The sequence below is a fragment of the Anabrus simplex genome, chromosome X, assembly GCF_040414725.1.
Source record: "Anabrus simplex isolate iqAnaSimp1 chromosome X, ASM4041472v1, whole genome shotgun sequence".
NCBI classification, from domain to species: Eukaryota; Metazoa; Arthropoda; class Insecta; order Orthoptera; family Tettigoniidae; genus Anabrus; species Anabrus simplex.
In genome coordinates, this window is record NC_090279.1 from 94781548 (window position 1) to 94805049 (window position 23502).

At 41.9% G+C, this 23502-nt stretch overlaps 1 protein-coding gene across 1 annotated transcript in view; it reads left to right on the forward strand.

Annotated features, from left to right (window-relative positions):
* Positions 1-23502, forward strand: part of LOC136886639 (zinc finger protein 33B-like) — a 145608-nt gene that overhangs the window by 12617 nt on the left and 109489 nt on the right. The window contains exon 2 of the mRNA XM_068230867.1: positions 22206-22387. Coding sequence (XP_068086968.1) covers positions 22206-22387 — 182 coding nt within the window. The remainder of the gene's footprint in view (positions 1-22205; positions 22388-23502) is intronic.

Genomic DNA, 23502 nt, shown 5'->3' on the forward strand with positions numbered 1-23502 from the left:
TCCAAGGTACGGTAGCTTAAACCAAATGAGTTAATCAAACTCATCAGAAAAACCTTCCATATGCACGAAGATCCACACCAAAAATCAGCTGAAAATCAAGTTACCAACAATAATTCGATACTCAAATGTCAAATTCAACACAGCATGGCCACGGTATGTTTTCATTCTGTTACACAGAGTGTAACAGATGACGAGCACCGAAATCAAAACAAGCACTTGAAGTACCGAGGAAGTCATTAGAAGCCCTACATTAAAGGCACAATGTTTCTCTATTAGTAGCCCGACATTTGATTGAAAATATTATAATAATAAACATAACTTGTTTTGTGCACAAAACCTTAATTAACTAAAGTCAAGAAGATAAACAAATGCCATAATGACCATTACAACTTGAAGCCCGAAAATATTACCATATTACAAGATTATTATGAGGACCTGTTTTAGGAAGTCAATTTCTTTTAAAACCACATACAGAATTTAAATTTTGAGGTTAAATATCTCCGCGTATTAACACTATTAACTAATCCATTCCTTGGTAGCTTAGTTCAGTACAGAAAATGGATGCAACTTACTTACGAGGTCGAAGGAAACAAGATATATTAAATATTCTAAAAGGATAACCAAATGTTCAGGTCTATCGCCTAGATGGACAATCCATCATCCAGGGTCTAATTTCTCAACCATCTCCTCTTCTTGCATCATGATTTTCTACTCTTCTTAACGCACAATCAGCAGAGAATAGGTTCCAGCGTCTTCAGGTTAAGAAGCATAAATCAGAACAACTGCTATCTGCATTGTCGACTGACTACGACTGAGAAAGCTTCACTTCTAGCGCCCAGATAGCAGCACAACTTAGCTACCTCGCTGCTTAAATTCCAAGTCGACCGCTAGATAGCACACCATCACCAATTAGAGAAAGTCCATGGAATCCTGAAGTTTGAATACACGGTGGGCCAGACAAGAAAATGGACACATAATCAATATGCATCGTATCATCGCGAAGATTAATTTTAAATCCATTACACCGTGGTTCTTCTTTACTAGCGATAGGTACCTTTATGAGGGGCCATTCACCTAGATTTTCGACCTCTTTAGACACAAAGCATAATCGATTCAAGGATGTGCTTTGGAAGCAGCTCCTTGGTCAGTATATACCATTGTTATAAGTTAGCTTCTGGATAGGTGCGCCATTTCGGAGCGGATCCGCTGATTGTTTTAAGTTCATGATAATTGTTCATCGTCGTGTTTATTTTTGTATTCGTAGGATTGATTATTGGAATTCTTCTTAATGTTTAATATTCGAGTTGGATCAGCTGATTATCTTGGTTTCGTATTAGTCCATTCATTATTCACAATCAAGATATGAATTCCGGTCAGAGGTTGAATATTTGTACATTTAACTTGTTTTTACATTTCGTATTATTAGGGGCCAAGGAGCTAGATGCTAGGCCTCTTTAAACAATAATCATCATCACATCACGAAGATATGGAGTATACTTGCCTAATTGTTACTCACGTTGCAGTTCCGTCATGAGGAAGGTAATCACTATACAGCTCAGGAGATTTCTGGGTGTGGCTGTTGTATGTTGAGTGCAGATTGAAGTTTGTATAGATGGCCGAGTAGTAAACAGTCCTCCCTCTGTTATACATAACGGAAAGGCGAGGTAAGCTGAGCCACAGCTTGTAGGAACACGTCATTCCACTCGACGGCCACAAGCGTTACCAGATTCCCACTTTCACGGCAGTTTCATTTTGCTACATCTTCAGAGCTACACCAACAAAGTGTTTTATGTTTCCTTTCAGGTAAATTTCTTGCCGCTTCGGATTGCTCTTCCATTTACTGGATGCCACACCTTCAGTACTCTACCGACCTTCACACGGACCGGATTCCTGGGAATGCCCCGCTCAGTTTCCGGTGGGACATAGGCAACTACTAACGATATTCGACCACGGCATACAGCCAGGACACCGGCCGTGAAAAGCTGAACCGAGAGAGTCTCAAAGAGATCAGGAAGCACTGGAGCCTAAGGAGCAGGCAGTGGTGAAGTGACTGCCCGCATCACCAAGGACATCTTAAAACATCTTCCTTCCAACATATTTACACAAAACTCTAAATTCTCTTGGTTTCTTGCCTGTAGCTCCACATCACCCTTGCTAGTGTCCTAGCCAGGCAGAGTTCACCATCTTTCGGGTCCCAACGTGTACGCTCTGGGTGCGCCTCAACTCGCAATGAGAACGAGACGCCCCGGGAATGTGGAGCCGCACAGCAGCGCGGCCCATCTTCCCTCGGTCAGCACGAGGCGGGACCTTCACTTTCATTGCGCCTTTAGGTTTAGTGTCTACCCAATGACTCGCGCACATGTTAGACTCCTTGGTCCGTGTTTCAAGACGGGTCGTGAAATTACCCGAAGCTTTTGCGCCGCTGACGGGAGTCTACAAGATTCTTCTGTCCGAGGCATCGCCAAACCAACAGCTGAGCGGGGCCGGAGCCGGGCCGGAGGTTCGTCTTCCATGCCACGCGCCCTCGCTTGTCAGGGGCTGGACGTCTGCCCCGAAGGGCGGCGAATCAACTCCGCGCGCGCACACACACACCGTCGAGCCGTCGGCCGGAACACCGGGGGTCTGTCCGACGAACACGCCTTGCGACGCGGACGAACAGGCTACACACCCAGGCATTAGACCGACACCCAACGGGTCGCGACGTCCAACGAGGGGAGAAGTGCGGCCCACCGACCTCCCCACCACTACCCGGCCGAGTAGAAACCCGTTACCACTCTGACGCCGGATTGCTCCGTGCAGGGGGACGGACCCATCTGGCCAAAGCAGGGGAAGAGGCGCGGATAAGGCTTGAATCTCCCCGGTTGAGGTATTTTCGGGTTTCTCACGTTTACCCCCCAACGGTTTCACGTACTTTTGAACTCTCTCTTCAAAGTTCGTTTGAACTTTCCCTCGCGGTACTTGTTCGCTATCGGTCTCGTGGTCATATTTAGCCTTAGATGGAGTTTACCACCCACTTTCGGCTGCCTTCTCAAGCAATCCCACACTAAGGAGAGATCCTCCCGGAAGCCGCAGCGGTCTCTACGGGCCTGGCACCCTCTGCGGAGCGTGGCCCCATTCAAGAAGGACTTGAACTCGCCGCAGGTTCCCGGGATAAGTGGACCCTCCCAAACAGCACATTTCCCGGCAGGGTGAACCTGCGAGATTCGGTGCTGGGCTCTTCCCTGTTCGCTCGCCGCTACTAAGGGAATCCTTGTTAGTTTCTTTTCCTCCGCTTAATAATATGCTTAAATTCAGCGGGTAGTCTCGCCTGCTCTGAGGTCGTGTTTGGCTTGTGCGTGTCGAACAAAATGTTCGGTCGCTGCACACACAGCACACACTTTCGAGCTTTGTCGCGGGGCAAGGGCGGCGAACCGGCGCCAGGAGACACAAAGACGCTGCGCGGACCAACCCTCCAGTCTCACACACTCTCAGTGGTGGTGTCGACCGGTCCAGCTCTACCGGGGTGAGGAGACGCAGCGGCGGCCGTGGCCGCACGAACCGCGACGCTCCCACCCTTCGAACACAATGTCGCGTTCAGTTTTAGCAACCGACCCTCAGCCAGGCGTGGTCCGGGAACGGAATCCATCGAAGTGGTGCCTTAAATGAAGACATCCAATTTTGACACAAAGCAGAGGCCCATTTCAACCAGGACCGCTGTTCCTATCATAAGGGTATTGCTGACTTAATTTGACGATAAAGATCAGGGGGCTTGATAGCCTATTATCATTGTCACTGAGCTGGCTGCTGTTGGAGTTCTGGCCACGGAATTCGGGAGTTACACGAAGTACGTCCAGAAAGTAAGTTCCGTTTGGTAATAAAACTAAATTGTGTACAGATACAGAAACATTATTTATTGCACAAAATTCTACAACTCTTAAACTACTTTCCACTTAAGTGCCGAAATTTTGCAGGCATTTGTCATAGCGGGGCACACGTTTTTGTATACCTTCTTCATAGAAGTTTACCGCCTGTGTCTTCAACCAGTTGGAAACATTTTCTTTCAGCACTAATTGTAAACCTGCGGTTTTCCCGGATCTTGTCATCAATCGCGTGAAGCAGTTCTTCTGTAACCAAAGATGGACGCCCACTTCGTTCTTCATCGTGCACGTCACTACGTCCTTCATTGAACTGTCGGACCCACCTTCTCACCACTGAATCACTCATCGCATTTTGTCCGTAAACGTCGCAAATTTGCCGATAAATTTCAATTGGTTTCACTTTCCTAGCATTCAGAAAACGAATCACAGATCTGATTTCACAAGTGGCGGGATGTTCAATCAACACCGACATTGTAAACAAGCACAACAAAGCGTACGTGGCTGACAGCGATCTCAAAATGGCACACGCTTCTTCTCCTTGATACAGAGCGTCTACCGTGCATTTTCGGACCTGCGATCGCAGCGCTGCAGCGGAGATAAATTGAAACGGAACTTACTTTCTGGACGTGCCTCGTAAAATGAAGACATCCCCTGGTTCGGATTCCACATTACACTAGAAACCCTTGGTCATGATCAAGGTATATATGTTCATGAAAGACAGGAAGTTTCCTTGCAGAAGAGACTAATTCATCTTGGTGTTGCTTTATTCCCAGTTGTCCAGAGACTTCTTTGGTTACATGGTAAATTGACTATACTATATGATATTGGTCTGGATGGAAAAGATATACAAAACGTTGCCAACCTGTATTAACATAAGTTCTCATCTCTTAAGGTTGATAACACCAAAGCCTGTGCTATTGAAATAAAGCAAGGGATGAGGCAAGGCTCTGTTATAACTCCACTCCTCTTCAATAACTTCTATGAAAGGGTGCTTTTCTGATATCAGTATTATTAAGGGAATCGTGAAAAATAATCTGCCATATGCGGATGATACCCTTCGGTTTGCAATAAGTGCTGAAGGTGCACAGATATTAGCGAGCTGTGTGGTCAAACAGAGTTGTGCGTTTAAACACGAAAAATACTAACTTAATGATCGTAAGAAAACATGTCATTCAACCTATAAAGTTGAGAGTATTGTTGGGAGATCAGAAGAATGCACATGCCCGGTGAGGCACGGGGCGAAGGGGTTTTCACCAGCAGAGCCCGTGACGCAATGGTTACCATAGTAACTCCGCTACTACCCAGGCGACTTTACATTATCTTCTACTAGTAGCTCTTCGCTCTTGTTAGTTGTAATCCAGCAAACTGCAAAGTGTGAGCCAGTGTTTTCGTGTAGCAGATAAGAGCAAATAAGAGCCGATCTGTCTGGGCAGAACAGGAAGTTCGTGCTTGCAGACCACATTCCTCATTCGTGCATTCTTCTCATCTCCACACAGTAGCTGGCACATCCCTAAAGCAAGTCCAGTACTTTAGGTCTCTCACCTGCGTACTTGATCACAGCTTGAGCAGTCCTGTTGAAACTGGGTCCCAAAGACTGCCTTCAAGAGAATTATTTAAATCCTCTGTAACAGGGACTTCATTTTCTCCGTCCATGTTTACTTCGGTGTTGTGTATCTCCTGCCTTACTTAATGTTGTTGAGGCCTGAACACCATCCTTTGAGATGAGGGGCTACAGTACTCCGAGCTGGAGTTCACGTACAATATCATTCGAAATTATGAGGTAGTGCAGTGGTTTATACGTTTAGAGAATTATAAGTTAAAACCAAATCCATCAACCACGTTTCATAGCTAAGTCTAATTCACGGACTAAATTGTTCGACGTTCTAATACAGATAAAATATGAGGATCATGAAGTATGTAATGAGCAAATGTACAACGTACAGTATGATAAATATATGATACACAGTATTGTAGTACCAGTATATAGTACCGGTAATATACAGCGTTTCCTCCCTCATTACGCGCTTACAATGGTACTAAAAGCAATCAATTTTTCCGTTAAATGCACATTAAAACAGTAACTAATGTGAATATTTATAAAATGATTAACGAAATTTAAAAACAGTTCAAAATAGTTATTATGTGTATACGTAATCCAGTTGCAAAAGTAGTCTAAGTAAGTGGACGAACTTGAATAATTATAAAATGAGTAGTAAAATCTCAGAAGAGCCCAAGATCGGTATTATGTGTATAGTAGCAGACTTGGTCTATTCCATTTTAAAATTTTACTTCAAATTTAAGTTTTAAAAAATAATTTTAGAAACATTTGCGACTTTCTCTTATAATGTGACCCTGCTTTCAGAACAATAATGTAATGTTTCCGTGTGAAAGACCTTACATTGTGGAGTGCATTGTTAATTTAATAACTTAAATCGCGATTCGGAATATAAAGAGACTCGGCTCCCTAATTACAATTTTTAAATCAGCGCTACTGATCCTTTCGTTTAATTGTCAAGGAGACGGATCTTCTAGTTTCTACATCAGGGGAAGAGCTTTTTGTTCTACAAATTCACGTTTTTGTAGACTATTCTCGAAATTTACAAGTTCCTGGCCTATCCAGGCGCAACCTACATTTAACAAATTGAAACAGTACTCACTGCCCTAACTGCTCAACAGTCTAATTGCCTAAAAATGAAGTGAATGATGTTAACTGTAACAGGGGTAACAAGTGCCCATTCTACCTGGCTTTTAATAAAAGCAAAAGGTAAAGTTACTGGCCGAAAATCAAAATGGTAAGGAGGCAGACACATTCACTACTTGATACTTACATGAAATTCTTAAGACCCTATTTGGGCTTATGGTCCGACGTTAGAGAGGTGACTACATGGAGAAAATATTTAATTACAGAAATGCTAGGTGGATTTTAACGGTTACAAAATCATGGTCACCTCAATGTCAACTTGAGAGGGAATACATGAGAGTTACTCACTCTCTATTCCCTGATTATGGTTCAGTTCTTTTGACTTGTTTGAATTTTACAATTAAAGTTTGAAATATACATTAGACAAAATAAAAGTTACATCACTAGACGTTTGAAACTTTCCTCTCAAGCTAGCTCTCAAAACTATCACATTGTTAAGACGAAACTGCCATTATCTCGAGCTTGTGGACCTCCAGAAGATGGACGAGGGAGCCTCCTTTACGTAAACGCTCTAGAATGGAGCGATCACAAAGGACATCATGGCTCATCAGCCCTCGGCTTTTATAGCGGAGAGGAAAATCCAGAAAATTCTGGACCAAGGCCCTGACACACCCCAAATTCTTATTGGTTAATTTAATATATATCAGAAAATTTTTGATTTGTCGATAAAGTAATATACAACATTTTTCAGCGGCCAACGCTTTAAGCGTGTGGGAAGAGATAGCAGTGTTGATAACCTTTGAACATCTAAAACAAATATTCAATATTCCAGTTTAGGAAACCTTAACGCACAAAATTTATCCTGAATTTTAATAGTTCATCTTCACCCCAGAGGGCACAACATAAGTCGATAGTAGTGACATATGTCGAGAAAGGTTCACACTATTTCCAAAATGGGTTTCAGATTTCATGATCTTCATGGACTTCTACAAGTCACTAGTTTTAAATGCACGAGTCGGGCATACCTCTGGTACAGTAACTATGGCATGGATCTGTTATATTCTACCACAGCAGTGGGTGCGAGATGTGTCGTACATGTGGATTTGACTCTTGTTCGCGATCTGATGCTCTTCCCGAGACCAAGGCTACGCGATGGAATGTACCGGTAATCCCTACTGTGTGTTGGTAGTGTTGCGTAAATATGAAGAGGAAAATTCTGCGACAAACACAAACACCCAGTCACCGATCGTGAACCAAGTCCAATTGCAATATTATAAGACCTGAATGCATACAGTAGCGGCTCGGGATCAGTTCCGCCAGTGGGGCCCGATATAAAGTTTTCGGCCATGGAAATGGGATTGCGGCAGGTATTTCTGAAACACGGGTATCTATACCGTACCACAAAAACTCCAAAGGAGAGTACGTGTAGCAAAATATATCGGCCTAAATATATACACTAAATAGTTAATAATGAAGACATAGAAGTGAACTCACCAAATGGCACATTACTTATACAGTGGTTGAGCACTGGCTAACATTTCAATGACTCTGTTGTTGAAGTTGGGCATTTTACCGGTGTTCTCCTAATGAATTGAACAAACAGTGAGTGAATTCAGTCTGCTTTGAAACTTCGCTCTGATTTCGCTGCTGAAACTGGCGTAGTTAGTGCAATTTGTAGAGTTTTGTGTTCCTCAGAGAACGATTCTTCGGAGGAATGCTTAATGAAGATTGTGAACGAATCACAGGCAGAAGGAAATATCCTTAAATTATAATTGCCGTAAATCACTGAAAGTTCATTTCTCAATTTATCTTGGTAGATAAATGAAATGAAACTTAATGAAAAAGTATTGACTAAATTCGTTGGGAAAATTTCTCTGAACGTAGCAAACTTTTGGGAACAAATTTTCGGAACTACTTAATGTATGAGACTGTGGTAATCGGTCTATCACTTGGTTGATCACTATATCCCACACTTCGTGGGCATCTACAATCAGATTTAAACCAGAATTGTGTTTAGAGATTTTTGTTGCTGGAGTAGAACATTCATCATCATCTATCCGATACCTTTCATTATTTTCTCTTATTTCTGAAACAGCTGATTCAGAATGTTGTAGTGCATTGGGTATGGTAACTGCTTTGGCACTCTGCATCGCAATCGTGTTATGCAAAATAAATATATTTTATAGTCTCAAAGAAGGATTCCAGAAAAAATATTCTGAATTGTTAAAGTAATATTTTAAACCAAAACACTCCCTTATTGTTACATCATCCCAACCATATTCGTTCTCAATCCTCTCAAAACATTACAATAAATGTGATTTCTTTTAAGACCATACGGCATGTAGTTGAATTGAAATAGTCCAAAAGGGTTGATTACGGCCAAGATTTCTTTATCTTCATCTGCTAAGCATGTCTGCGATGGTTACCACACACACACACACCAGTTTAAACTGCCAATGCCCACACAATGTACGAAATTGATCTATGTATTTCATTTTAGATTATGTTAGCTACATTACTAAAAACAAAGCAAAACTAAAAATCTAGAGGAAAAGTGTTCCACAAAAAAAAGAAATACAGGGATGCCACCTGTAGATTACATTGGTCAGTATAGTTACAGTTTGCAGCCTGTTGGTAGCCTACTTTCAATTGCGAAGACAGCTGCTGCTTCTGAGACAATATTAAATTGTGTGAGCCGCCCCTTTATAAACATTTTGAACTGGCCTTTGCGCCCTAGAATATCTGTGTCAATTGACTGCTCGACATACCGTTTTAAGCTAATGTAGGCCGCGCGCCGTTTCTCCTAGCTCTGTTTGGTTGCGCATAACTGCGCATGCGCCGGCCTACTACCAGGCAGACTTGCCTCCTCCTCGCTTGCCGACGCGAGACTCAGTTCGCTTCAGTCAGCCATCATGTGCGCTTGTGTGTTTGAGAGCTACGCCATGGAGAGGTGGATTTCCAGAAAACCCCCGTGATACCTCCATTAACGGGGATTTTCCCCAGGTGATCTAGTTGGAGACCTCCTGCCATTTCTTCTGATCATATCTTTGGATTTATTTTTCGTCTGGATACTTCCCAACGAGGTCTGGATGCCGGTCGTGTGACTGCATTCTTCGTCAACAATGGTCAGGTTTAAATTCCTCTCATTTCTTCATCACCAAAGGTATGTACGAGTGCTTGAATCATTTTAAACGTCGTCCAGAAGAGGATTTTGATATTTTCGAAGATTTCAGGAAAAATAATAATAATAATAATAATAATAAATATTTGGACTTCGTCGTTAAATTAATTCCTATTTGCGTGTGTGGTATTGAAAATCTGAAAAACAGTTTCGGCAACTAATCACAGTAATGTGGAAGGTTCACAGTGAACTGAATTGGGATTATTAATTTAAAATTTAAAAGGTTTCTTTTTGGCACTTTAAATTGTTACTTTCCTTGTGAACCAAGGTACAGTCTCCAAGGTAGCGAGCTTTACCTTCTCCGGCTTTCTGTTTGCTTCCCTGTGTTTTGTTTTCTAATTCGTTTGGTATGTTTTCTTCTCCCCTCCCCCTTCTGGGGTTTTGGGTGAATTAAATTTTTTTCTCTTGCCTGTTTTCCTCCTCGTTATTTGGAGGCGTTGCTTTTGTTTGGTGGTTACCTTGGCAACGTTTGGTGTGTGTATTGTTGTCGGGTTTTAATGTTGTCTAGCGTATGGAGCCTGTGTGCATCTAGGAGTATATATTTCTGAGTTGAGCGTATCGTTCTCTGTTTTATAGTTAATTAATTAATTTTGACCGCCCTTTAAAGTTGTGTTTCTATTTTCTTTCCCCGGGTGAGGAGTATTTTTACGTAAATTTCTATATGTCTTGGAAACTGTCCTTGGTGGAAACTGAACGTTTCTAATTTTGGTAATTATCAGAAGCGGCCGCGTTGAAGATCCATTTTATTGAATAATTGTTAACTGAGTTTTTTTTATTAATTAACTATCCGTGATCGATCACATTTTATTTCAAGGTAGTATTTATGTAAGGAAGTCAATTGGTTTTCCGTTGTTTTCTGATCACATTTTATTAGGTACGGAGGTCATCCTTTTCTTTTCTTTGTTGTTTTCATAAAATTTTCAATTTATTATCTGTTAAAGAGTATTTATTTACCATTAATTGTTAATTAGTAATGAATTAATTTTTCTTTTAAACCATACCTGGGTATATTCTGATTTATTTTATTTATTGTTAATTACCTTTTCCACCTTTCAACTTTACGTTGACTTTATTTACATTTTGGCTTTACGTCTTAAAATAAACATAGGTTTTATCAACTTAATGACTTGGTTTGTTACCTACAATTTGCCCTTCAATTAAAATTTTTCAACTTCATTGAAGTGTTGGTTTTCATTCGCCACGTTCGGTGGAGCACTGCCACCGATTTTCTTGTGCATTAACTTCCACGGCCTTAAGTCGTCTTCCTCCGCTGCTTCCGGTAAGTTATTTCTATGGTTTCTTGTTTTTTTATTGTGCTTGATCCTTTGTTGTCCTTCTTCTTGTGCCCATCATTCTCCCTCGTGTTCGCTATTACTCCCATTTTTGGGCGGACACGCTAGCAACCTTCTCACCAGGGACTCTATCTATCTCTCTCCCTCTCTCTCTCTCTTCCTCTCTCTCTCTGTCCTTTTTCCTCTCTCTTCTTCTCTCACCCTGGTGGGTAAGGTTATTCACCTCATCATCCCTAGGTCGTACCGGGGTCCTAGAGGGTGGTGAGCGGTGAGAGTGGTATCAGAGCGGTGGTTGTTTGTTGTTCCACTGTTGTTCTGAACCCGATTTGAGTGGTAGCAGACCTGTTGTTGTTGTTGTCGTTGTTGTTGCTCTGCTGCCTAATCTCAGTTGTTTCTGCCTTGTGCAACCTAACTTTCCTCCCCTCCTACCCGTGCTTGGTGCAGTGCTGTGGCGAATGTTGGCGGATGGAAATCAAAAACTAAAAATCTAAAAGTGTTTTTGTCAATAACTATTGTAAAAGGGAGTGCAAGGATCTTGTGTAACTTTTTTGATTATTTTGTTCCATGTTTGCTACCATGGCGCGTGCTGTTACGAACCCCTCCTTCTTGCGTCGTGCCGAATTGGAGTACGAGTTATCCATTCGTGGCCTTGAACCTGCCCGTACTGTCGCTGAGTGCGCTGCCTTGCTATCAGCCAACTCCCAGGTCCCCATTAATGTATTTTCTATTGACAGGTGTCGAGTGGGTGAGTACCTTAACCTAATCTGTGACAATCTTAACGAAATTAACATTATTCGTGAAGAATTTATTGAGTTGCCTCCGTCCAAGGCCCAAGTCAACCGGCTGAGGGCCAGAGCTGACCACTACTCGGGCCGAATTCAGGATATATTATCCATTAAGCCTGATTCTGTTTTTGTGTCAGAATGTGCTAGATTGTTAACGGTGGTTTCTGGCATCACCTCTGATTTAGATTTGCTGTTAATTAACAGAGATATGGAGAATTGTTCTATTTCTACTGGACTTAACCCTACTGTACCTACCCCGAGTGTCCCTTCCCACCAAATTGCGTCCTCGACCCATGCCCAAGGTCCGTGTTGTGTGACTGCTCCTTTACTGGAAACCTTAGTCTCTAAGCTAAATTCGGCGTCATCGCCTAACTGTTTAAAGGAAGTTTTTCGGGGAGTGAAGTCCTTTTCTGTAAATTCTATCGATGAGTGTATTCGATTCCTACGGTTTCTGGTGGAGTTGACGGAGACTGGTAATGTGTACTCAGTCGATGATTTGGGGATTTTCCGCGCCCTCTTCCCTCATTGTGAAGGGATTCTAAAGAGAGAAATTTCTGAAGCTATCTCTAAAAATTTATCGATTAGTACCTTTCATGAACTTGTCCTTTCCAAATTTATTCCCTCTCTTGCTCTCCAAAGTCTTGTGCCCCAACACTGTTTCCGGACCCAGTTCCTGCATGAGAACTTGCTAACTTATGTGCTGGATCTGCGATTCTTTTGCAAGGTTTTTAGAATTTCTGTGCCAGAATGTGAAATGGTCTCTAGAATTTTAAAAGGAATATCTCCTGCTTACCGCTCCTATCTTTCCTTAACCCGTTGCCCTACTACCTTTCAAGAATTGGAAGAGGCCTGTTCCTTTGCTGAAGATGTCAAACATGGGGATGCCTCCAGACCTGTGAATTTCCCTCCCCCTACTACTACCAATTGTCCCGTCCTTCCGTCAACACCTAAAGTAGTGAATGCCCGTAAATGTTACAACTGTGGGTCCCGAAATCATCTAAGAAATTCCTGCCCTGACGTTAGACGTGGTCCAGGCGCTTGCTATTCCTGTGGCTCTAGGCAGCATGTTAAAAGAAATTGCCCCTTGGTAGACAGAAATGGTACTCAATGACTAGAAAGGGAAAGGGCAAGGTCTGCCCATACTAAGTTGGTAAACCCTGAATCTCGTAAAAGACCGGTGTGTCCCCCAAGGTGCAATAGTATTTCTGCTCATGCCCCCTCCTCTGGCACGTGCACATTTGTCGAGGTCAACAATGAACCCGTAGATGCCCTTCTTGAAACTGGAAGCGTAGTATGCTTGATGAATTATGCCTGGTATTGTCAAAAGAAATCCTCGTGTAAACTTCCGGAAATAAAACCCACTAATCTAAGATGCGTTTCGGCTAATTGTCAGTTTTTAAATATTTTGGGGACTGTGAAGGTCAAGTTGAGGATTGGGAATTTCACTTGGAAGATCAAGTGCTTGGTGACATCCAATTTATCATGTAACATTATTCTGGGTACCAATTTTCTATCTTGGGCCGGTGTCGTTTTGGATCCTCAGTGTCGAAATTTCTTTTTTAAATTTTCTCCTGACCTGAAATTTGAATTGATTAACGTTCCCTTGAAAATGCCTAAAGTTTTGTGTGCGGGTTACCCTGAGTCAGATGAGTCTAGTGACATCGATCGGCTTGACCTGAATCATTTAGGAGATGCCGAAGCACGGCAAGTTCGTGATCTTTGCAAGGAATTTCCCGATGTGTTCACTAGCAAGTTAGGCTTGACCGACGTACTCGAGTATGACATTGAGTTGTCTGACTTGCAGCCTGTTCGATCCCCTCCTTACCGCCTTTCCCCACCCCGTATGTTGGAACTAAAGAAAATCATTGAGCAAATGGAGAGAGACGGAGTGATCAGACCTTCGACTTCCCCGTATGCGTCCCCTGTGTTCTTGGTACCCAAACCTTCTGGTGGTTATCGTGCTGTGATTGACTATAGGGCCCTAAATAGTAAGATTGTACTCCAATCTATTCCTCTACCCGACCTTCATACTTGTTTTGGATGGTTCTCAAGTGCGAAATTTTTCACTGTCCTGGATTTGAACCAGGCTTATTACCAAATGCCTTTATCGAAGAGATCAATTCCCCTCACTGCTTTCATCACCGACTGGAACTTGTATGAGTTCCTCAGACTTCCGTTCGGGCTCAGCTGTGGAGCAGCTGTGTTGTCGAGGTTGTTAAATTCCATTCTCTCTGACATTAAGTTCAGCTATGTCTTTAATTACCTGGACGATTTATTAATTTATTCGGATACCTTCGAGGAACATATGGTGCACGTTAGGGAAGTATTGATACGGTTAAGGAAAGCCGGCCTTACAGTGAAGTTATCAAAGGTAGCTTTCGCCAGACCCAGCATGTCTTTCTTGGGACATGTAGTCTCTTCTGAAGGCGTTTCCATAGATCATTCCAGAACTCAAGCCATTAGGGATTTTCCACCTCCCAAAGATGTCAAGGGCGTTGCTCGATTCATTGGTATGGTTAATTTCTTTAGAAAATTCATCCCTAACTTTGCTGAAGTGGCTGCCCCGTTGAACGACCTTAGGAGAAAGAATGTAAAATTTACTTGGGGTAAAGCCCAGGAGGAAGCTTTCAATTCATTGAAGGTCGCACTGATTAATGCACCTTTGTTAGCTATTCCTGATTTTGAGAAACGTTTCATTGTCCAAACTGATGCCTCCGGGCGTGCTACTGCTGGCGTTCTGTTACAAGAACATGAAGATGGGCGTAGGCCCGTGGCCTACGTATCCAGGGTCCTCAATGATCTGGAGTCTAAGTACTCCATTTATGAACTAGAGTGTCTAGCTGTGCTGTTTGCTCTGGAGAAATTTCGATCTTTCATTGAACACGTCAACTTTGATCTGGAAACCGATAATCAGGCTCTTTCTTGGGTGTATAACCGACCAAAAAGGACCGGTAGGATAACTAGATGGGCATTACGGATCTCATCCTTTAATTTTAATGTTCGCCACATTCGTGGGTCTGAGAACGTCATTGCCGATGGCTTGAGCAGGATGTTTGAAGGTAATCCTTGTGCGGAAGCCAACCCGTGTGTCGATGAGCTTGCTGTCAATACGGTTGGAGTTATTGCCATCCTCACCGATTCCCCGTTGCTGTATCAAGAAATTGGAGATCTTCAAAAAACTGATCCGGATCTGAAAAGGATCATTGATACAATCAGTAGCGGGATCGAAGTGAAACCTTACTCCTTATCTAAGGGTGTTCTCTGTTGTAAGGGTCGCAAGGACCATAATTCCAAAATTGTCGTTCCCAAAGTTCTGGTACCTGTCATTTTCAAGTATTACCACTGTTCACCCCTTGGCGGTCATCTAGGAAATTTCAAAACTCGTTTGAAAATCAGGCAATTCTTTGTTTGGAAGAAAATGGATAGTGATATCAGGAACATGGTCAAATCTTGTAAATCTTGCGCCATCAGCAAACCTAATTTGAATAATCGGGTGGGATTATTGTCTTCATCACAAGCGTCGCGCCCCATGGAGCGACTGTTCATCGATTTCGTAGGACCCCTCCCCAGATCTTCCTTGGGAAACACCCACATTTTTGTCTGTATAGATGCCTTCTCCCGGTTCTGTTGGATCTTTCCCACCAGGTCCACTAATTCACGTACCTCTATCTCCTGTCTAAATTCCATCTTTGCATCCTTTGGCCCACCTAAGTTCTTAGTATCTGACAACGCTAGTTCTTTCACCAGTAACTCCTTCAAAAGGTATCTGTTTGAGTTGGGCATTTCACATGTCACCACTATTCCATACTATCCAAATCCTTCTTATGCAGAGAGGTTGAATCGGAACTTAAAATCTGCGTTGGTAGCGTATCATCATGACAACCAGTCCAAATGGGACTCCTGTCCGCATTGGTTGGCCCATGCTTTCAATTCCGCTACTCATGAGTCCCATGGTAAGACGCCTATGTCTTTAATGTTTGGCTATACTCCGTACTCCCCTATGTCTAACCTGCTATGTATTGAGGATCTTCTCCCAGACCTATCTAGGCCTAATGATGTTCAAAAGATCTGGAACGAAGCAAAAAGGAATCTAGCTGTGTCATACGAAAAGGTCAAAAGGCAGTACGATAAAGGTAGGAAACCGTCAAAATTCAATGTTGGTGATCTCGTGTATGTTAAGTGCTACCCAATGAGTAAGGCCGTGAATAAGTTTTCGGCAAAACTTGCCCCTAGGTACCAAGGACCGTGCACGGTGTTGGAGTTCTTGTCTCCCGTTTCTATTTCGGTAAGTGACCCTGTAGCAAAACGTATTAGGCGCGTTCATGTTTCTCAAATTAAACCTGGTTGATCTGGCAAATTGTACCGCATCTTCGCTGGATGGATGCACCTTTGGTAACTGACCTGTATCGTTAGGGAATTTAGCACACATACTGTGGGATGGCGAGCGAGTCAATCTGGTCCTTTCTGTGCCTCGTGTTGGTGACTCTAATTTAGTACTCCTTGCATGTTACTGTTTCTAGGTGTGGTTCCTTGTAGTTAGAAATTGTCTTTCCTTAATTGTCTTGTGATGGTGGTATTAATACCTTGGAATAGATATCCTCGTTATCTAACCTTATGCTTATGTAGTGCGCTACCGAAGTTCCATTAGGGAAATCTAATGACATCTAACTTAAATTGTGCTTTGTTGTCCCTCTGTTTTCTCTAGGCTTTTAGTATGTAATTTCAAAGACTTGTTTCTTCTGTGGCTCCGCATCGGATTCCTTCCGCTGAACCCTTCGATCATCTTGTGACTTAATCATTGCTGAGCTATGGTGTACTTGGGATGGAATGTAAGGGAGTGTGTCTGGTGCCTCAGTGTTTACCATTTGGTCATCCTTTCATTGTGTGCGTGTGCCTGAAGATGTGTGGTGCTTAGTCATGATTGGGTTGCTATTTGTGCCATTTTAGTATTGTACGATTTCTGATTGTGGTGTGTTTCCATCTATCGGTGTCGGACAAGTTCCCTGCTTGCCTTCTGCATGGACCGCGTGTCTTAAAGGTGTTTCTGTTCCGGATACTGATGTTTGTATTCATCCATGATTGAGTGATCTGACACTCCTCCTTTTGGGCACTCTTCGCGGCTGTTCTAAAAGTGGTTTTCTATGCGTGAACCCTCTATATTATTTTTCCTGTAATGGGTTTTTGGGCTGAATTTATCTTCCTAACCTTTTGATTTTGGGGGTCGTTTTGGGGTTATGTAGAAAATCTGTCTCCGATTTTTTCTGTGGGCGTTCGGTTGGTGCACTCCTGCCAGCATTATGGTGGTATCTCCTGTGTTGTAACTTGGTAATGTTGTTGTGAGTCGATTGGATTCTTTTGAATTGTGGACCGTTAGTAACGTAGTGTAATTTTCCTTATCTACCGGTTGGCGTGTGGAGTTTTCGGTGGTACTGTCGGACTTCCTTCCTGAGGATATTTCTCCTTTGGCGCTTCTGTGGGATGGACCTAGTCCTTAATCTGTACAGTGTTTGCTGTTGTAATTTCTGCTTCGTATTGTGCTGTTGGGTTGTGGTCTGTGAGCACGCGTTGAGGATAGCTATCCTTTATCTCTCTATGAATAACCCGTGTTGCTAGCTTGTCATTATGTAGGTAATCGTGTTTGGGATTACGTTGTTTGGCTGTCAAGACACCTTGGTTGGGATGTGATTTGTCCTTTAATTTACCTCTGTGTCACGGTAGATTTGGCTGTTGGGTTGGTATCCACTACTCCGAGGAAGTACACCTTCGGGTGGGCAATTCTTAGTTATCTGTTGGCTCTGGGATTTTTGACTTGTTCTTCCTCACGCAGAATTAGGTTTGTGGTTACTATTCTGTACCACGTTGCCCCGTGCATTTATTTTTGGTAGTTGTACCTTGATGTGGCCGTTATGGATGACTGACTGATCGCGATTTTTCCATCTGGTAACCTATAGGAGTCTCCTGATTGCCCATCGATGCTACTGTTGCCTGTCTTACCTCTCTGTAACTCGTGTGGTTTCTGCGTCCCTTCTCTCTGATGGTTTTCCGTTGGTCTGTTCAAAAATTAGTTTTCTATACTTGAGTCCTTACCTGTGTTTTGTTGGTGAACTAGGATAAGTTGCCGATCCCAGTGTCGTTTGTATTTTGCTCAACCCCTCGTTCTTGACCCTTGGACCGATTGACGAGTTCGCCACTCTGTGGTTGTGTGTGTGTCACTCCAATATCTAAAAGTGTAATTTGATAGGTCATTCATGTGTCCTCTTAGTTTAACTCCTACTATTCTAAACCATATGTTCCAAGGACGACTATTCTTTGGAGTGGTCCTGTACCTTTATTTATATATTTTTCTTGTGGGTGATTTGTGCTTGAGTAATATTACTGCTTTCCCTTCCGTTATGTTCATGATCCTTCGGGATATCTGTCTTAGTCCTAGTTGGTATTATGTGTTGGATTGTACCCTATGTTTCTATGTGTTCTTGTTAATTGTTTCTCCACGTGTCATGGCTAAGTGTCCTTCGTGGCAGAGTAACATGGTATATTTTATGTAGTTTCCCTTTGATTTCTTAATTGTCGTTGTATGGACCCTTCTTTTCCTTCGGTACTATATCGGACCAAGTGGAGAGCTCTGGGCTTCAGCTAGTTTGTTGGTAACTAGCTTATGTAAAGTTAATTGGCGGATCTATGGATCCTGTAACTGAATACTCACCTACTTTAAATTTCCTGGTTTGTTCTTTTTTCCTCCCTCTTGTGGTTTTGCCCCCATTCGGGTTTTCCGGTGCGTTTCATTTCCCCTGTTGTCACATTTTTGCAACACGAGATCATGCATTTCCTTAATATCAAAGGAGACTTGTAAAGGTATTCGTGCATTAAAAATTAAATTACCACCGTGCTTGAGAAAATAACCTGGATGCGTGGACTTATGATCATGTGGTTTTCGTTTAATTTTGGTCAGTATATCTGTGATTAGTGTGAGAGTTGCCAAACCTCAAGGTGAACTGCGTCATGTGTCATAAACTATATCATTGTGTGATGCATTGAAACAATGTGTATTGGGTGAACCTGAATATTTGGTGAACTCTGGTCATTGTGCTCTCTATTGGATGACAAACATTACTCTGGTGATTTTCCGAGTGCTCGGTTAACGTTTCTGGACACTGATGTTGATCGCACCCCGCCAATTATTTCTAAAAACTATGTGATATGGAACTGTGTCTTGGACTATTAACCTGGTCATGTGAACTCCTAACTAAAATTAGTTAATCTTGGTGGTCGTTTTCTGTTGGACTACTTCGCCCAAATTTAGTATATGTGTAACCACCACATCATTGATGGCATATGCATGTGATTTTGTCGTCGTTTCGGGGCGGGAGGGCTGAGACAATATTAAATTGTGTGAGCTGCCCCTTTATAAACATTTTGAACTGGCCTTTGCGCCCTAGAATATCTGTGTCAATTGACTTCTCGACATACCGTTTTAAGCTAATGTAGGCCGCGCGCCGTTTCTCCTAGCTCTGTTTGGTTGCGCATAACTGCGCATGCGCCGGCCTACTACCAGGCAGACTTGCCTCCTCCTCGCTTGCCGACGCGAGACTCAGTTCGCTTCAGTCAGCCATCATGTGCGCTTGTGTGTTTGAGAGCTACGCCATGGAGAGGTGGATTTCCAGAAAACCCCCGTGATACCTCCATTAACGGGGATTTTCCCCAGGTGATCTAGTTGGAGACCTCCTGCCATTTCTTCTGATCATATCTTTGGATTTATTTTTCGTCTGGATACTTCCCAACGAGGTCTGGATGCCGGTCGTGTGACTGTATTCTTCGTCAACAATGGTCAGGTTTAAATTCCTCTCATTTCTTCATCACCAAAGGTATGTACGAGTGTTTGAATCATTTTAAACGTCGTCCAGAAGAGGATTTTGATATTTTCGAAGATTTCAGGAAAAATAATAATAATAATAATAATAATAATAATAATAATAATAATAATAATAATAATAATAATAAATATTTGGACTTCGTCGTTAAATTAATTCCTATTTGCGTGTGTGGTATTGAAAATCTGAAAAACAGTTTCGGCAACTAATCACAGTAATGTGGAAGGTTCACAGTGAACTGAATTGGGATTATTAATTTAAAATTTAAAAGGTTTCTTTTTGGCACTTTAAATTGTTACTTTCCTTGTGAACCAAGGTACAGTCTCCAAGGTAGCGAGCTTTACTTTCTCCGGCTTTCTGTTTGCTTCCCTGTGTTTTGTTTTCTAATTCGTTTGGTATGTTTTCTTCTCCCCTCCCCCTTCTGGGGTTTTGGGTGAATTAAATTTTTTTTCTCTTGCCTGTTTTCCTCCTCGTTATTTGGAGGCGTTGCTTTTGTTTGGTGGTTACCTTGGCAACGTTTGGTGTGTGTATTGTTGTCGGGTTTTAATGTTGTCTAGCGTATGGAGCCTGTGTGCATCTAGGAGTATATATTTCTGAGTTGAGCGTATCGTTCTCTGTTTTATAGTTAATTAATTAATTTTGACCGCCCTTTAAAGTTGTGTTTCTATTTTCTTTCCCCGGGTGAGGAGTATTTTTACGTAAATTTCTATATGTCTTGGAAACTGTCCTTGGTGGAAACTGAACGTTTTTAATTTTGGTAATTATCAGAAGCGGCCGCGTTGAAGATCCATTTTATTGAATAATTGTTAACTGAGTTTTTTTATTAATTAACTATCCGTGATCGATCACATTTTATTTCAAGGTAGTATTTATGTAAGGAAGTCAATTGGTTTTCCGTTGTTTTCTGATCACATTTTATTAGGTACGGAGGTCATCCTTTTCTTTTCTTTGTTGTTTTCATAAAATTTTCAATTTATTATCTGTTAAAGAGTATTTATTTACCAGTAATTGTTAATTAGTAATGAATTAATTTTTCTTTTAAACCATACCTGGGTATATTCTGATTTATTTTATTTATTGTTAATTACCTTTTCCACCTTTCAACTTTACGTTGACTTTATTTACATTTTGGCTTTACGTCTTAAAATAAACATAGGTTTCATCAACTTAATGACTTGGTTTGTTACCTACAATTTGCCCTTCAATTAAAATTTTTCAACTTCATTGAAGTGTTGGTTTTCATTCGCCACGTTCGGTGGAGCACTGCCACCGATTTTCTTGTGCATTAACTTCCACGGCCTTAAGTCGTCTTCCTCCGCTGCTTCCGGTAAGTTATTTCTATGGTTTCTTGTTTTTTTATTGTGCTTGAACCTTTGTTGTCCTTCTTCTTGTGCCCATCATTCTCCCTCGTGTTCGCTATTACTCCCATTTTTGGGCGGACACGCTAGCAACCTTCTCACCAGGGTCTCTATCTATCTCTCTCCCTCTCTCTCTCTCTCTTCCTCTCTCTCTCTGTCCTTTTTCCTCTCTCTTCTTCTCTCACCCTGGTGGGTAAGGTTATTCACCTCAACATCCCTAGGTCGTACCGGGGTCCTTGAGGGTGGTGAGCGGTGAGACTCCTAACGCATATTGGACTGTCGCGACTGCTGGGCCGGTTTAGTTCCTTGGTAAGGGTCAAAGGCTACGAGGTAAGCAAATCGCGTAGGAATTGATCACAGTTTAAGTCCGAACCTTAGAGGTTTCCCCTTGCTTGGTGCTGTGACGGCTGTAATAGGAAACCACAGCTTCATCCACTGCAAGATCACTTGAACCGATTCCCTCAAATTGCTGCCCTAAGTTTTGATTAAGAAATTTGAAGTATCTTTGTACCTTGCTAAGTTCGTATGTTTTCCAGATGCGTTTTGCCAGTCAAAAATAGTACAGTGATATAAAACCTTATGCCATCTGAATTTATGTCTAACATATGGTTCCTGTGCACAACGTATAGTTTTGACATTTTCACAATGAGATTCTTCTTCTGCAATGAACAGTAACTCAAAACTCTGAACTGGAGACAGTCGCGGTCCGTCATATTCTGAAGGTTCCTCATGCCCGTCCCTCACCGAATCGGAAAATAAAATTCTCCTCCGTAGCTGCCCACAGCTTGTTGTATTTTTCCTTAGAAGGTGCTCGTTTATTTGCCCCAGAAAAACCATTCGCCTGCTTCATTTCATTAGAAGGTACCGGCGTACCATCATCTGCTGATATATTTATTTCCACTGTCAATCTCAACATTCTACCGGGAAGGGGATTGAGATCGACAGAATTAATTGCCTCACCGCCACTTCTCTCATCTGTAATATACCCGTCATTTTGTAGAAACATAGTAATATCATCTATAGATCTATAGATCTTCCAACATATCTAGTACCTCATCCAATGTCAGACTGAAAAGGGAGAGAAAACATGAAGTGAATATCAGATATTATTCATAACTGAAACTGGTCAAAAGTGCCTACTTTATGTGACCAATGACACATATGGGTAACATCATGCCTTTCATGCCAAAAACACATGTTTAAATTATAATATTATGCTTAAGAATCCCAAGAATCCCATCCAGACCAGTGGTCTTGTCATTAGCCAGACTAGTGGTTTCGTCACTAGGCATACCCGTGGTCTTGTCACTATTCAGACCAGTGGTCTTGCCACTAGGCAGACCAGTGGTCTTGTCACTATCCAGACCATTGGTCTCTTCACTAGCCATACCAGTGGTGATGTAACGTAAGGTACTAGAATCCTGGGGGCAGCTTCGCGGTTTTAAACTTGTGGCATGCCCCCACTCCCCACCCCCGTCCCCAAGCCGCCTTGGTGAGCAGTCACCCCTAAGATTTTCTCACCAGCCGGACCTAACCCATCCAGCCAAATGGTCTTGTAAAGATTCCTAAGTTGGCAGCCTTGTTTTGCCACTGTTCGAGCCACGCCATATTGTACCTGTTCGTGAATGGTGGAAATGGAGATGTGTTTACACATAACCATCTTAATATATTCATTGGGCTGTATAAAATAAACCCATTCATCTTGTTGTTGTAAATTATCCTGTGCCTTTCGTCGGAAGGAAGATGATCGGGATCTCCTTAAGTGTTCTTCACACAACATTGATCGAGGATGCCATTCAGCCTACCAGTAAATATTGGCTTTTGAATTTTTCACAAGTTGCTTCATAAATTGTGTTTCTCCAGATGGCGTATCGTCTTAGTTCTTGTATGAATGGTATGTAGTTGGAGCAGAATGAGTGTTGTCCTTTAGTAAGTTTGCAACACAGTAAGAAGCTGAACCACAGCTTATAACTTACGTTTGTTATACTGAATAGCGCTGCTTTAAGGGCTCATTTGTTCATAGGCTGTCTGAGCTTGGCTCCTTACTCTTTGTATTTCCCCCATATTATTCTCTTGGAATCCTGAAAGTTAACTGTGAATTATCCTGTTTTAGAAAACAAGACTTTAGTTGTGATTCAACTTTTGTTGTAATTTTCAAAATGAATTGATTATAATTTCTACGTTAACTTAGTTTAATTAATGAATATAACCTTTCCCGCAGTATCAAAAATGTGTTTGGAATAAAGAAATCTGTATGAACAAATTAACTTAAATTAATATGACATACATTGTGAGTTTTTAGAAGTCTATTCAATAATCTCGTATGGTAGAATACAATAAATCATGAAGTTTAGTGTCTTAACTTACATTTCCATACCCTCGTCTACGGATTCAGTGCCACAAACAAGACAAATCACGAAGGTATGTAATATATATGTAACATGTATCACTCAAATGTCCTCCTTCTCCATATCATACCAATATTATGTGTTATTTACCCGTAACAATACTTAACATTTT